The sequence below is a fragment of the Rissa tridactyla genome, chromosome 2, assembly GCF_028500815.1.
Source record: "Rissa tridactyla isolate bRisTri1 chromosome 2, bRisTri1.patW.cur.20221130, whole genome shotgun sequence".
Taxonomy (NCBI): domain Eukaryota; kingdom Metazoa; phylum Chordata; class Aves; order Charadriiformes; family Laridae; genus Rissa; species Rissa tridactyla.
This window is the reverse complement of record NC_071467.1, coordinates 48,248,238-48,265,189: the sequence shown is the minus strand read 5'-3', so window position 1 is coordinate 48,265,189 and position 16,952 is coordinate 48,248,238. Positions and strand designations below refer to the sequence as shown.

The 16,952-nt window shown below is 41.5% G+C and overlaps 1 protein-coding gene across 4 annotated transcripts in view; it reads right to left on the bottom strand.

Moving 5' to 3' along the window:
• The window catches only part of B4GALT6 (beta-1,4-galactosyltransferase 6), a 34,471-nt gene extending 18,037 nt beyond the window's left edge, over positions 1–16,434 (bottom strand). For all 4 annotated transcript variants that reach the window (XM_054193418.1, XM_054193419.1, XM_054193420.1 and 1 more), the window contains exon 1: positions 15,880–16,434. In XM_054193418.1, the coding sequence (XP_054049393.1) occupies positions 15,880–15,994 (115 nt within the window). In that variant the 5' untranslated portion in view covers positions 15,995–16,434. The remainder of the gene's footprint in view (positions 1–15,879) is intronic.
• Positions 16,435–16,952: the final 518 nt, after the last annotated feature.

The following is a 16,952-nucleotide window of genomic DNA, read 5'->3' as shown; positions in this document are numbered from 1 at the left end:
ATGTCTGAATCCATGGCTAGTGAACATTAATCTTTTGAGACGAAGATCCACAAAGAGTGAAACCTAACAGCAACAAAACATAAGAATAAAATGGATTCATAACCACAGGTCTATATAAATCCCCAAAATTATGAAAGGACAACACACAATTTATATAACACTTTCTTTTCTCTTTAACTTACAAAAAGAAAGTGATTATGCCAGGAAACCATCTAATTTACCAATAAAAGTTTTTCAAATGTAGATACATTCCTTATATGCATTTACATATACATCATAGAAATATAGGACAAAAAATGTCTAGAAAATCTTTTAGCCCCATAGAATGGTCCACCTTTTTACTCATTAGTTAACACAACTTTCAGTAAAAGTGTGCTACTGCATTCATTCACCTCCAACAGCTGTTTCATTATACCACTGCTACAAATCACTGACAATCTTTAAGTATTAATGTTTGATAATTATATGTGAAATATTTATTATAGGCATCAAGTGTGAATAAATCAACATTCTGAGTAATTAAGCAACTCACTAATAACAACAGCATGAAATGTTCCGCTGTCTCAGCCTTGCACTCAAAGACCCAAATCTGATCTCAAGACAATCCTTTGTCTTAAACAGAAGAGCGCAAGTTGGGAAAGAAGCTGCATTTATGTCTGAGTAAGCAAATGTCTATCCAGGACACCACAGAGCTCAAAAACTAATGTAAAAGTAGGGACAAATTCCCTTTGCTGAACAGTTTTTACTCTGGGTAGCAACGAGGATCAAAGGGATCATCTGTCACTTTACCTATGTTAAGCACTCATTTGTCTGGCAGATATTTGGCTCGCTGCAACTAGTAACCACCCTAACCCAAAAATGCTCTGAGGCTTTGGAGGAAAGAACTAAACATCACAGAAAAAGAACAGATTAATCTTAATCTGTCCTAAAGAGATTAAAGAAAGTTAAAAAATTATCCCAGGACCTCCACTTCATCAGATGACCCAGCACCAGGGGCATGACACAAATAATTCCAGATCAGTTGATATCTTCTTACAGCCCAACACAAAGAGACTACAGAGAACTGTTTTATGAAGGACTGGGGCATTTACAGAGGAAAATACAGTGACTAATTCCAGCACATTAGCAAACAATACTACAGACACCCACAGAGATACAAATACCAACGTAATCTTTTAAGGAATATTATTTGCAAACCCTACAATAATGTTTTTACTTTTAAAAGAATGAATAGGGGTAACCTCCTGGCTTTCAAATAACTGCTTATTAAAACAAGGACTATTACTATATTACTATTACCACTTAAAAGACTCACTATGAACATGTCAGGTGCTATGTAAGGCACATAATTCTCGAACTCTTGGCCAACATAACTAGCTGTTTTGGTTAACAAGAATTTACATGTGTGTAAAAGTTACTTGTCTGCCAGGATCCTGAAGTCATCTCAACATCCCCCAGACACTAAACAGAAACAAAACAAAACAAGAAAACTACAACTTTGGCCCGATTACGAAGGTAGGAAATAAAAAAAAAAAAGAAACCAAACTATTTTTATTGGGATCCAACACAACTGAATCCAACACAATAGATAAGATTCTCATTTCCTTACAGAAAGGTTGCACAAAAACTTCTCAAAATTTTAACCCAATTCACTGTAAAGTAGCACTTTGTGGCTCCTATTGTTTTCTTACATTCATAGTTTTCCATTAAAATTCTGGGGTTTAGGGTGTCTGTATTAAACATTTCAGGGAATCTGTAGAATTCTTGAGATCATGTATGAAGTTACCTACTTAAGAAATTCTCCTTTATGAATCAACATAAAAACAATTTGATCTGTTCCTCCAAGAGCAATTTTTTACCTTTAAACAATTTCAAAATTCGAGGCTTCCCTGAAAGTAAAACTAAGTATATTTTTGCCTTTCAAATAGGACAAAATTTTCCTAATTAACAAAGAATGGCTTTCTTCAAACTTCAACATATTTCAAACTGGTATCCTTCCTTCTCTTTTCCCCACGTATTACTGTACAGCTCTTCTCTTCAATATCTTCCTATTCCAACACTAAAATACAGTTCTTCTATAATACAAATCAGTGAGTAAACACCGATTTCAGAGATAACCTCTGTAAGACTATCTGCTGTATTCTCCTTTTTAATGTGATACCAAAAGCCAAAGTCACAAGAGTTTTTAACACTGCAGAGCAACGGGTTTATAGAAATATAATCTTAATTCACATACTTCAGACGTGGTGAGTTGACCCGGCTGGAAGGTAAACCACTACCTAGTTGCTTCCTTGCTCCCCTGCAGTGGGATGGGGGAAAGAATCAGAAGGGCAAAAGTGATGAAGAACAAAAGGAAAAAAAAACACACCAAAAAAAAACCCCAACCCAAAACCTCCTTCATCCAATCTTCTCCTCACCACCAGGAGACACATGCCCTGCCAGTACCCAAGCAACAACTACTTTAGGGGGAAAAAAAAAAAACACCAGTTTTATTGCTTAGCATGACATTACTTGGTATGGAATATCTCTCTGATCGCTACAGGTCAGCTGTGCCAGCTGCGTTCCCTCCTAATCTCTTGCCCACCCCCAGCCTACTCGCTGTGGAGGACAGAGTGGAAAACAGAAAAGCCTTGACACTGTGCAAGCGCTCTTCAGCAATAGCTAAAGCATTGTGTTTATCAGCATGGTTTTGGTCACAAATACAAAGCATGTTTCTCCGGAGACAGATGCTTAGACATCTCTCTGGCAGCCCATATATATTTCATTAGCAGCCAGCCCATATATAATTTCATTAGCTGCTTCTTGTTCCTTTTTCATCAGCAGCACTGAAAGCCCCAATCTTCAAATTTCCTAAAAATGATACCATCTTTCTTAATGACAAAGATCAGTGCTTTTTCTTCTACTTATATTTTTACCAGCCTTGGGAATTTTTTTCTGGCTGCTGCCAAATCACATTGATTGCAAACACTTCAGCTGTTAGATAGATGTTACTTACTACACACACAGTGACAGAAATTATGGACGCTGTGCATCCAGTGAGCATACTCTCCAACATTGCTCCTGATATGGTTGAGATGAAAAGATTTGTTCTGGAAGTCACTGCAAGGAATATTAGAAAAATCTACTCAAACTTGTTACTGTTGCAGGCTTAGGAACCTAACACAGTACAGAAATGAGACTTAAGACCTTCAAACAAGTCCACAAGAAAGTCAAGAGGGACATATAACTGTTCTCAATTCCTATGGGAAACTTTACTGTAGTCCAGATAATGCAGACATAAACCTTGATAAAACAGATTTTCTGCAAAAGCACCTGCATCTCCCCTTTGCTGAAGGACAACTTCCTTCTTCCGACAAAAAGGAGAAAAATTAGAACAAACACCCCCAATGTTTGTGAGAGACAAAGCTAGAAAAGACATTTCTTTCAAAAGTAGGCATCATGAAAAGACATAATTTAAAAAACAACCTGGCAAAGTCTGCTGCCACCTTGGCCTAAGCGTTCAAGAGCTGCTCTTGCTAACAAGATCTAGCCTTGCCATGTTTTCATCAAGTTATTCTTGTAGTGTACCCACAACCAACACCTCCTCTTCTTGCCTGGTCTGCTTGTCAACTTACCATACAGCTCTACCCAAATACATAAACACAATGAAACATCTTCCTTTCTGTGCACACTTTGTCTCAGCTACCTGGGTCTCCAGCACAATCATAATTACAATGAGTACAGACCTGACCAGTTTATTCCACTGTCATTCAACAGCTGCTTAGGTAGCAGCAGATGCTTGAGTAGCCAATTAATTACTTCAGAAGCTAAAAGGATCAGGCAAACATTAAAGATATTAATTTAGTCCTAAAAATAAATCTCATCTACTGGCACAGGTTTGTCAGCAAAGACCTGTGAAAAAGAGCACAGGTCACATGTCACATCAACCAGCAGCAACAGCAACAAAGCATTCAAGACAACCCATGACAGCCAGAAGAGTAAGAGAGAAATACATCTTTCCTGATAGTGTGGGGAGGGAAGAAAACTGAAAGCAGAATACCGAGGGCTGGAGTTTGATGACTTCCACAGCAATCAACTTTCCAGCTGTCATTGATACTTTAATACTGGTTATCTTCCCGAGGTTGGCATGGGTTTCCACAAACCTTACCTATGCTGTCGTGAATATGACCCTTAACATGCTGGGGAGCCCCTCAAGTGCCTGTATACTAATGCACACAGTATGGGGAACAAACATGACAACTTGGAAATCTGCATGCAGTTCCAGGGCTACAATCTTATTGGGATCACAGAGATGGGATATGGCTCCCATGACTGCAGTGTTGCAACAGAGGGACACAGGCTGCTTAGGGAGGACAGGAAGCGAACACAAAGCGGGGCAGTCACCCTTTATGTGAGAGAGCAGCTGGAGTGCATGGAGCTCTGCCTGGGGATGGAAGAGGGGCCAATTGGGAGTTTATGGGTTAGGATTAAAGGTGTCGTTAGAGCGCATGTCTGCTATAGTCCACCTGACCAGGAAGAACAAGTGGATCATGCCCTCTACAGACAGATATGAAAACAGTCTCACATTCACAGGCCCTGGTTCTCATGGGGGGCTTCAGCCACGCCAATAATCTGCTGGAAGGACAACACAGCCAGATAAAAGCAGTCCAGGAGGTTTCTGGAGTGCATTGATGGTAACTTCCTGACACAAGTGATAGAGAAGTCAATGAGGGGAGGTGCTCTGCTGGACTTCATACTCACCAACAAGGAGGGGCTTATCAGGGATGCAAAGGTCAAAGGCAGCCTTTGCTGCAGTGACCATGAGATGGTGAAGTTGAGCCCTGCCCCTAGGGGCAGGAAGGAGAAGGAAAAGCAAGCTCGCAACCCTGGACTTCAAGAGAGCAGACTTTGGCCTCTTCAAAGATCTGCTCAGAACAGTCCCATGGGATAACACCCTCAAAGGAAGAGGGGGGCAAGAAAGATGGATAATATTCAAGGATCACCTCCTCAAAGCTCAAGAGAGCTTCATGTCAATGAATAAGAAGTCAGCCAAAAATGCCAGGAAGCCGGCATTGATGAACAAGGAGCTCCTAGCCAAACTCAAACACAAAACGGAAGCATACTGAAGGTAGAGGGAAGGACAGGTAATGTGGGAGGAATTCAGAAACACCATATCAGCATTCAGGGATGCAGTCGAGGTGATCCTTCCCAGCCCTCACTCAGCACTGGCGAGTACTGTTTCCAGTTTTGGGCTTCCCAGCAGCACAGAGGCACAGACGTACTGGAGATAGTCCAACAAAGGGCCATGAAGACAAAGAAACTGGACCATCTCTCCTATGAGGAAAGGCTGAGAGAGCTAGGACTGTTCAGCCTGGAAAAGAGAAGGCTCAGCAGGAGCTTATGAATATATATATACATATACATGCACCCTTTATAATGTACATGAAGGGAGGGTGCAAAGATACAGACTCTTTTCAGTGGTGCCCACTGACAGGATCAGAGTCAATGGGGACAAACTGAAGCACAGAAGGTTCCCTCTGAACATCAGGAAACACTTCTTTACTGTGAGGGTGACCAAGCACTGGCACAGGTTGCCCAGGGAGTTTGCAGAACCTCTATGATAGTCCTCATAGATACTCTAAAGCTATCTGGACATGGTCCTAGGCAACTGCCTCCAAGTGGCCCTGCTTGAGCAGGGGGGTTGGACCAGATAACGTCCAGAGGTCCTGTCCTATCTCAACTATTCTGTGATTTTCTTCCACTATTGTCTTTCTCCATTTCTACCAACCATCACTCCTGGCACAGCGCAAGGCAATGCACGAACCAGGAAGACAAAATTCACATTTAACCAAAGAAAATATCTAAAAACATAACCACCTAGAACTAGTTTTATTTTTGTTGTCCTTATTGCACTGTACATAGTCCATAGTAAGTAAGAAACAGCACTTCTGATTCAAGAAACATAGAATCCGGACTGTCACTCGGTGTACAAGGTAAGCAAATGGGAAGTGCACTGCAGGATATAAAACAACACACCCATATAGGACACCTTGGAATAAATACAATACCAAATGTTCCGCCTAAAGCTACTGCAATGTGAGCATGAGCTCATACCTAATTCAGATGAAATCTTCACTAGCAATTGATCCAGATCTGTATCAGCAATCATGGACACACAGCTACACGTCAGTCATCAAAAGTCCTCGTTTCAGGGCATTATTTAAAACTCAATCTGATAAAACACATTAGGGCATTAAAGAGATCATCTTGTATTTCAGAGATGTTAAAAATATCACATGGATCATTTTTTTGTCTCCGTTTTTTATAGCTTGCTAGTTATTAATAGTTTTATGTTTTAGACTGAAAACAAGACCACTGGGGGACGGATGCTTTCCTTCTTAAAAATATCTGTAAAAATGGCTCAATGTTTTACCTCAGGTAGTTTCCTGTTATCTAAATATTCTTCACAACACTGCATTAGTTTATCATCCCTTATCTTCACAGAAAAAACACAAAACTCAGTTTTATACAGAAAATTAATAATTTATCATGCTGTACACTTATACCAAATCAAAGCCTAAACAACGTGCCATGCACTTAGAAGCAATCAACATAGTGAAGTATACAACAGAACAACTAAATTTAACACTGGATCAATGACTAACATTCTGAAGAACAGTAGTAAGTTAGAACTGTGATTATCTAAATGAGACAGTCAGAAAAGCATTAGTGAGATTACAAACTGTGATTTCTTACGTGCCAAAGAAGAAAAGATTAACAGACTTGGAGATCACAAATTTCATTTAAGAAATCGAGCTGTTATCATACATTAAAAAAAAAAAAAAAAAAAAAAACACTACACAAACCCAAACCAAAAACACACAAGAAAAAAGCCTTACATCAAGAACACTTTCAAAGCAATTAGCAAAAAATTTAACAACCACATATTTAAAAAACAAGGAGCTCATCATCACAGCAGCTCTAGCAACATTATACGCCAATCTCCTGAGGAAAAAAAAAATGAAAGAAAAAAAAATACTGAAAAGCTCAGACAGGTAATACTTCATAGAGAATCCAGGGACATTGTAAAATTCAAATGAAATAAACACAGCTTTGCAGAAAACAGGTCTTGCCAAAGTTCCTCATCTGCTAGTCAACAGCTGTTTTCACAGGATTTCCAAAAAGCACATTCAACACATTGCATAAAAATTGACACAGATTCAAATGGGTTAACAGAAAGTTCTCCACTATTAATTGTAAATGGGGAATCATCTCATGGGGACATTTCTAGAACAAGTCCCATATGGATCTCTTCTCATCTCAAGGTTATATGATACTATTCTCAGCAATATGGGAGTTATAAATACACTATTGGCAGACTTCACACATGGCAAATTAACACAAAAGCGTTAAAGATTAAATTCTACAAACTAATCGAAATATACAGTAAGTAGATCTCAGCTGAAGATTGCTTCTAAAATACCATAGTCACGATTTTAGGAGCTAGGAATATTTTCCACAACTACAGGATAGGGACTTTAGTCTGTAAAACAGAATCATTAAACAATTTTGCAATGAAGGACAATACCCAAAGTAACGTAAGACTACTGTAAACTGGTTCCTAGTCACAAATTAAAATCCACAGAGAACACAGATAAATCCTATAGTAAGTGTTCAACTTCCATAGGATTTTATTTGTTGTTACACATTTGTTGTTAATCAGAAGTTGTTTCTAAAACATATGCAATAACCAGCAAAAAAGCAAAAAGTTGTATGCCTTGACACATTTTTTTTTACTTGATTTGTTGAATATTTAATATGAGTTTTGCACTATTTGTAATTTAACAATAAATTCAAATTTATTTCATGGGTATGGCGAGACTGCATTTGAGTCTGCATACGTATACCTCCTTGTATGGAAAATAGATTAGAAAGATACAGATCCCCTCAACCTACTCAAAACACCAACAACTACAGATGTTTCTGGAGGTTAACAGGCATCATTCATATGATGCAAATGGATGAATCTGTATCAGCTAGAACAGAAAGTCTTCAAAATTGTTTTTAGCAGTGGTGTTTTTCAATACTCCAGACAATGTACATTGACTGCCATAAAGATGAAACCTCTAACTGCAAGTCTGAAGAACTGTCAGTTCACTGTTTTTTGGAGCCAGTAAAAGGGGAAATCTCATTGGTCAGATCTCCTTTTATTAGTGAAGAAAAAAAAAATAAAATTAAAATTTCTTCCTCTAGCAGTATTTTTAAACATGATGTATGACACAATGCTCAATACAGCTTCTAACACATTTAATACTGTTCTATTCTCCAATCTTGGGCTATTAGTTGATTATATAGCAAGTCAGAAATAATTCAATAGGTAATTCTGAAACGGTATCCTACAGAAACTTAAAAATCAGCATTGCTATAACCACTAGAAATGCAACTTATAGATTTATTCTGTTTGGGTTTTTTCCCTCTACTGAAAGCAGATTCAATTAGGAAAGTAAATATTTTTACTTAAGTATTTGTCTTCTAATTTCTACAATTTTAGCAAAATTTCAACTCCAACTTTAAAATAATTAAATTTCATTACGATATTTGTTCAATTAAGTCTGTTCTAGACAGGATAACTTTGGACACCAACAATGAAATGGTTTTATAGTGGCATTTTAAGTCTAAGCTCTGCCAGTTCTTCCCGAATTTTGCTTTAATGAGTTCAGTTATTGAGAAAAACAGAAAACTGTAGTGTCTGTAAATCAAATATTCCAACTATCATCATAAATTAAATTTTAAAAAAAATACAGACACAATAATGTGAAGGTAAAGAAGGACAACTGCAAATTTAAGAAAGTGAATTGACCATTTGGGATACCTTGCAAAAAGACATCTTTAGTATATGAAAGCCCTGAAACCAACCTCTGCACTGTATTCATACAAATCTAGCACTGGATCCCACACAGTGCACAACCATCACGTGCTGCTCCCCAGAACATCATTGTGTCATATGAATACAAAAGATTACCCAAAACAGACTAAGAGCTGTAGAAAAACAAGCAGAGATAGTCACTTGTAGAAACAGTCTTAGTAATGAAAAGTCAGTGGATGAGCTATCTTTCACCACAGGCAGATGTGGAAATGGTTAAAGATTGGACCATGTCAGTGAAATACCATAGCTCAAATAAACGTTTCCAGTGCATACAGTTTTTCCTCCTCAGTGAATGAGTGCACCACATTCAAATAACTGGCTGGCTTAAGTGAAAACTCATTTCACCTAAGGTCTCATAATTACTTTGTCCTTGTGAACTTAGCTGTGCACCGTAAGTGCCTGTATTTTTTTCCCTTTTCTGACTAAGAGCAAGGCCACAAAAATGAGTACTCCATGAAATCTTATGCAGGCAAGTTCCCTGACTAATAACTAAGTATATCTAAGGGCTTTAGGAAAACTATCAGATAAAGATACAAAACAACTGATTCAGAAAGAAATATGCATGTTTAGTCAAAGCTTATCTGTTGGTAAAAGTGAAAGACAGTCATGAATGACTGAACTGCAATAATTTATTCAGCATCAGGTGGTAGGAATGACTGTGCTGCGCTAACATCATGGAAAAAATCTTTGCACTCACAGAATAAGGCAGAAAACTTACCCATGAAACTGCCTGAGTTCATAATGAGCTCAAGCCATTAGTCAGAATGCCAAGGAACTTAAAGGGAAGACACTATTCATCAGAAAGTTGACTAAAATGTTTCTGTTAAAAGGTTTGGTAGCAATCTGTGGAACTGAACTGAAAATCTGCACTGCAAGCCCAAAAAAGACCACTGCCTCCAAATTAAGCCTTTAATAACAGCCTTTAATCTTAATAAAGGAATATAGCTGAAAATAGCTGTCAAACAACAGCCACATCTGAGGTACAGACATGCCCCTGAAGAAATTATGAAACAAAGGGACAGACAAGTTTCATTCAAGAAACTTGTAAGAAATCCATGAGAACAATTCCCTAGAAAGGAGTAAAAGCAGGCAATAGCAGCAAAAAAACATGAACATCTACCACATCCTGCAAAACCCATAGGTCTTTTATGAGGTGATACTTCTACACAGCATCAAGGGAGGAGATTAACAAAGGATTTGTTTTGTTTTAAACAGGCTAGCTGTATTATTCCTATTTCAGCGCAGCCCTTGAGCTGCATTAAACTTACTGCCTTGAAGACACAGGCTCTACTACAAAACCCTCAGACAAGATAATATTATCTGTGTATCATTGTGGCAAACACAGTCAACAGCATGCTGCCCTGTATTAGCAACAGCATAACTAGCACATAGACAGGAGTAACTATTCTCTATTCAGCAACTTGTGAAACCATATTTGGGGTACTGTGTCCAATTTGGAGATCTCAGTAAGAGAGAGACATTAACATAACAGAGCAAGCCCAGAGGAAAGCTTCCAAGATGGAGCATACGATGTATGAGTAGAAACTGAAAGAAACGGGCTTGTTCAGTCTTAAGTAGAAATGGCTAAGGGGAGGATGATTTTTATTTTTTGCCATCTTCAACTATGTAATAGAATTGTATAGAGAAGATGAACCGAATACTTGGAGGTACACAGAGAAAAGACGCAAGACAATTAATACAAGGCACAAGATGAGAAATTACAATTACATATTACAATTTTCTTACAGTTGTCAAACACTGTAACAGGTTTCCCAGAGAGACGGCAAAACCTCCAACCCTGGAGTTATTCAAAACTCAACTGGACATGGACCTGAGCAACCTGATCTAGTAGGATCTGCTTTCAGGAAGAGGTTGGATCAGATGACTTCCAGTCCCTGCCAATCTAAATTAATCTATGATCCAACAGCAAGTCTTTAGAAATACCACAACTGCCACACACACCAGGAACAAAGAATATGAGCACAAAGGCTGTGCCCACATCTATGGGCTCAGCACCTGAAAGCACTGGCAACCATTTGTCTTGTTGATAGCATTTTCAGCTCTTTCCTCCATTTCTGCACAAGTTCAATTAGGAGTGATATCACCCTTTCCAATTAGGAAAATTATTTCCTAATAACAGAATTAGGTTGATAGCAAGTTGTGAGCTAAAACCAATGGAGATGTATCCAAGTTCTACCTAGCTTGTACAGCCTCCCTTTGTTTAGGGATTGCCAGAGAAGTAGTAAAGTTTTAATAAGAGAAGCAGAAGACGAGAAGAGAGAAAACAGTAGCTGTTTTTTTCCTCCTCAATCTCATTCCACTGTTCAGGATTTCTTGTTACTGATGTCAAAGACAGACTGCATCTTCCCTGATCACTACATTGTTCCATAACCAGTTCTTAAGAGAACTACAAAGGTCCAAGCTGAACAAGTTAGACTGCAATTGACTACAATATTGAGAGCTCTGAGGTACTCTTCCATCCAATCTGGTAAAGGTTCTCTGCTGGAGTTAGACAGAAAGGAAGAGCCCAGACATGAGTAAGAGATAATTTTTTGAGATCAGTTATGTTGTCCAATGTGATTTTGATGCTGAAAGAAAATGGGAAAAGCAAAGAAAAAAATTCTCTGGCAATACACAGATTGGCTTGCTAGTAAAATAAGATCAGCAAACACACTCTCTTGGTCACCACTGTCTTGCTCCTTTGTCTTCTCCTCCTCACCTTTGGATCCTTTCCATGATGTAAATTTGAAGCTAAATGTGTGTTCTAAATAGCTGTCAGCACCAGACATTGACTATTCAAGTCCCTTTTATTAGTAGTTATCTACAACACTGAAAAAAAATGCATTGGTGCCAAAGGTTCCTGCTCTCAGCTTTCAGTCTCTAACTGCAGTATACATAGATATTTGTAACTTCCAGCAAAGTTTCAGAATCATGGGCCATCTTCACTGACTAATTCAGAAACAACTTCAGTCTGTATCTTTTTATTTCATGTACAAGAGAAGGAGCATCAGATGAAGTACTATGAGAAAAGCAGTCGTTCTGGAGAAGCAGCATATGTTATCTGCTCCCATCAAATACTTAAGACTATCACATAGAAGTATAATTTAAACAAGATTTTTAAATTTTAAACATTTAAAATGTTTTCTACCATTTTACTTTGCCATCCTATCCCTCTAGGTTTTGCTTCAAAACATCCACTCAGTTAAACAGGGAAAATGAAAAACAGTAAAATTGATTTGTAACTGCTGACAGTAGAAAACAACTATCCATTTATGTGTTTGAGCTCCTCTGACTATCAAAAGACCACCAGGGTGCTGAGGTAAGGTTGCAGTCATCTCTACCTCATCCCATCTTCTGTTCTTACAGAAGAGAGGAAAGGAGGCACACAAACAACCCAAACATAGTGTTACGAATTCTTCTCAACCATATAAACCCTATATTTTTATATTATGTGGAATATTATAATGTCTTAGTCTCAAAACACAGAACAGTGTCTGAAAACCTGAAACTTAAATGCTTTTCCTCTCCTCATACTCTGAAATACATGGGATAACAAAGAACTAACATTTTGCAATGCCTCTACAAAAAAAAAAAAGAAAAGAAAAAAGCGTATACAAGTAATTATTGTGTAAATACAAACATTTAAATGTCGGACAGAAATAATTAAAGACCTTAAAATAAGTAATTAAGATTTCTCCCTCTAAACACATTGTCAGTATTCCAAATTGACCCAAACTGCATTTCTCACAAAATCTGCAATTTCGCTAAAAAAATACAGTAACTATTTTCTAATTAGCATGAAGGACAGAGCAAATGCGATAATGACCTCTTTGAGAATTCTCCCAGTGTTATGGTCTTGCTTGTGCAGACATCTGCTCCCTTTGATAAGCCATGAACTGCTTGCTAGGAGGGAATTCCACTCTATTAGCCCATAAGAATTCAAATTTTCATTCAGCTTTGACATGTCAGGAAGCCATTCTGCCACATAATCCACTTATTTTTCCCCTCCCACCTTCCAGTACACTGCTGCTCCATACAACATTTGTGAGTCCAACTTCTCCTTATCTTTTCAGTTCCTCTGACCATCAGGAAGAGAAACCAGCCAGGGAGCAGCTCCAGTTCCCTACAACACAGTTAGAACTTTCCTTCTATCTGCCACTGCACCTTGTGGCTTGTTGAGGAAGGAAGTGTTCTGATGAACCAAAATATCTTCACTGAAACATATCTTCACACATAAATTATGACAGATCCCAGACATTTATGACTTAACTGCAGGATATATTTCATTAAAAGCTGCTAACAGGTAAGGTGGCTGAACTTCCATAAACAATCTTAAGCCCTCCTCCTCTCCACACACAGAGTCAGCTTTGACTTAGAGATACCTACGTCATCACACTCAGTGTAAAGGAGCAAACACACTGAAATATTCTATTCTATTCTAACATGCAAATGGTATGAGCATACAGCATAGGATTATTAGATGAATCATCTGCCTATAAACTTGGGGGGTAGGGCGTTATTGTTTGGTTTTGTTCTTTTTTTTTTTTTTAAATCTTCCATTCTTACAACTTACGGAATCGCGGAATCTTCAGAGTTGGAAGGGACCTCTAGAGATCATCTAGTCCAACTCCCCTGATAGAGCAGGATTGCCTAAAGCACATCCCTCAGGGCTGCATCCAGGCGGGTCTTGAAAATCTCCAGAGAAGGGGACTCCACAACCTCCCTGGGCAGCCTGTTCCAATGCTTACATTTTCCCCAAGAGTACAGCCAGGATGCCTGTTGGGTTTAAGATAATATTTGACCTTCTTTCTCTCCATTCTATAGAGTAACATTTCCAGAAGCAAACTCCTGGGAAATCAGCATCACATCTACAAGCTAACAGACTTAGATTACCGGTATAAAACTTTCCTATAGCCCTTTTCTTTACCATTTTCTATATTCCCTCCCTAAGTAAGACCGATCCAAGAAGTGCCACAAAGAATAACTCAAATATTGTAGGGTTTTGATTTATTTAAACTGGATGAGTTCACAACACAACTGCATACAGAATTAGGGCAGCACACCATCGAACAGTAGCTGGGAAGAGCGGTAATCTCACAAACTCATGTAACTACTGAAGATTTTTGTATCATTAAACCAGAGCTTGAAAGGGCTAACTGCAGTGTATACGTCTGAGATAGCAACAGAGAACTGTCTGAGTAGGACTTTTTTCCTTAAGGTTGATCAGACCTAAATAACCTACCCCCCCAAGAATACTTTTGATGCATACTGTCAATTTCATTTCACTCCTGGTACAAAGGAAACCAAACAGAAATATAAACCCCAATAGCTGTGCAGCAAGATGAAGTCAAGAAAGAAAAGCCTCAGCACTAGAGGCTCTGATTCTGAATAAGGTACTGCATAAGCCTTGTTTAGTAAGACGATGTACTTCTACAAAGATACCCATTGAAGAAGAAACATTTAAATAATGAAGTAAAACTCCAGCTGCATACATTATGTAAGACTCTAATAGTTTCACTTACTTATAAAGATGCGGAAACTGCATTTTGCTTTCTAAATCATGCACCAACTGCTTGTAATTAAAGTCTACTCTGATATTGCACTAGTGTCTCATAGAACTAAGATGTCTCAATGGACCCCAGTAGCATCATTCTCTCAGTTGCAAGACTAAATTACATCCCTTTCAGTGAAGAAACACTGATAGACAAACCACTGAAAGAACTCCAACCCATTATATATTCCCTGATATTATTTTATATTTATTTGAACTGTAATAATAATTGACAGGCATGTCAATATTGTATGAGCGCTGTAAGCACGGGAGAAGAAGGAAGAAACTTTATAAGGGTTTACAAGTTAAACAGAAGATTGTGAGTGAACAAGAGGATAAAGACACCAGTCAACAGGAAACAATTCCTGCTGTTTCAGTGGTCCAATGAATGTGGACGTTTTGTAGTAATGACTGCAGAGAGGAGTTTTAAGCACTAAGGACAAACAGCAAGATGGTTTTACAGGTATTTAGGTAGCACCTGATACACAAGAAGTGCAGGAGAAAGCATCAACGTTCCCTGGAAAAAAAAGGAAAACATTGCCTAGCCAGTAGTCACCCAACAGAGTGAAACGCCAGCAGAGCACCAAGATACCGCCTGCCTTAGCTCAGGGGTAAGGCTAACCAGTTCTGAAAGGATCACCCAGTGAGAAAAAACTTGATGGTCTCCCAAAAACAGACAAAGAGAACACTAAGGAAAACAGCACATTTTTTTTGTCTGACACAGACTTGCGCAGTTATTTTACGTAGCTTTTCTTAAAGAAACTGTCTCCTCTCTGAAGCGGTTCTTTCAGAAGTGGAAGTTAACAAACTATAAAACCTGCGAAGAGAGATCCTACTGACAGAAGCAAACAACAAATATTCAAATTGTTTCTTAATTTCTGCTCACACGTGCTTTATTATTAATGCAGTTACTAATGTTTTAAAAGATGAACGCATTCCAGTCACTCCAACAGGCAGTTTTGCAGTTCTTCCCTGGTTTCTACCTTTAATTTATAACACGATGAAACGGCGAGCTGTTTTGTTTTTTTTTTTTTTGACTCACTTTTCCGGCCTGGGAAGCAAAAGAACAGCATTCACCTACCTCGCGACGGCAGATGAATCTTCTAGAGCATTTGAAACCGGCAGAACAAAGATGCGAGATTAACACACGTTACCCGCCGCGGCGACGGCCCCCTTGTCAGCCGCCCCGACCCTCCCTCGGCACCCCAGAAGCCCCTCGCCCGGCGCCGCCCGTGCCCCCCCACCACCCACCACCCCCTTTCCCGCCGCGGTGCCCGGCCTGTCAGGCCGGGGGAGGCGGGTGCGCACCGCCCAGGCCGCCCCGCAGCGCCCGCCGGCCCCCGCCCGGCCGCGGCGCCTACCCCCGCCCTCACCTCACCGTCCCCCCTTCTCCACCCCCTGAGGGGGGCGGCTCCCGACTCACCGATGCCGGGGGCCACATAGATGAAGTAAAGGCAGGAGGAGGAGAAGGAGAAGAAGAAGATGAAGGCGAGCATGGAGCGATTGGAGACCCGCAGCACCTTCCGGAGCAGTGGCATCCTCCCTCCCCGCCGGCGGCCGGCCGCTCCGCTCAATCCCGGCGAGCCGCGGCGGCGCTTCCCAGAGGGAGGCGGCCCGCTCCTCCCATGGATCGGGCAGCGAGAAGGTGACGAGGGGACTGCGCTCGCCCTCTCCCTCCCTCCCGCCGCCTCCCCGGGAGCGAGCGGGCCGGTGGCGCCCGGCAGGGGCGGCGGCGCTTTGTGACCGGCCCGGCTGCCCCCCTGCCTTCGCGCTGCGCCTGCGGGCGGGCTGAACCCCGCAGGTGACGGCCGGAGCGGGGAGGAGGGTGGGGGTCTCCCTAGTGCTGCCGCGGGGACCGGGGAACGCTACCGCCGCTGCTCATGCCGCCGGGTGCCGCTGCCGCCCGCTCTCCCGCCTGCTGCCCCCTCACAAGCGGCGGCGGCAGCGGCAGCAGCATCCCCGCTGCCGGCGGGCAGTCACCTCCGCGCCCAGACCAGCCCCGCCGCTCCCTCCCACCTCCCTCCTCTCTCCTCCGCCTCCTCCCGCACCGGCGGGGAGCGCGCTGCAGCCGCGCGGCCCCGACCCGGGCCCCGCCCCGCCAAGACGCGGCGACTGCGGCGGTTGGAACGCGCGCGAGCCCCGGCGGCGGCGGCGGACTGCAGAACTGCGGAGGGCGGGCGCGCGCTCGCCCCGCGCGGCGGCGGAGGGGGCCGGGGAGGGGGAGGGGGACGGGGACGAACGCCGGCGGTGCCGCCCTTGCCCCGCGGGCCAATGGGAGGCCTGGGAGAAGCGAGCCCGCTCTCCCGATTGGCCGGTGAGAGGAGGAGCGTTTGTATCAGCGGGGAGGGGGTGCCGAGGTCCGCCGGGGTCTCTGTTGCTGTCACGTGAGGGCGGGGCGGGAAGAACGGTTGGGGCCGTGAGGGGAGAGGAGGACCTGGGCGACCCTCTCTCCCGGCGTTCTGGTGGTGCCCGGCCGTCGGACGGGGGATACCTGTT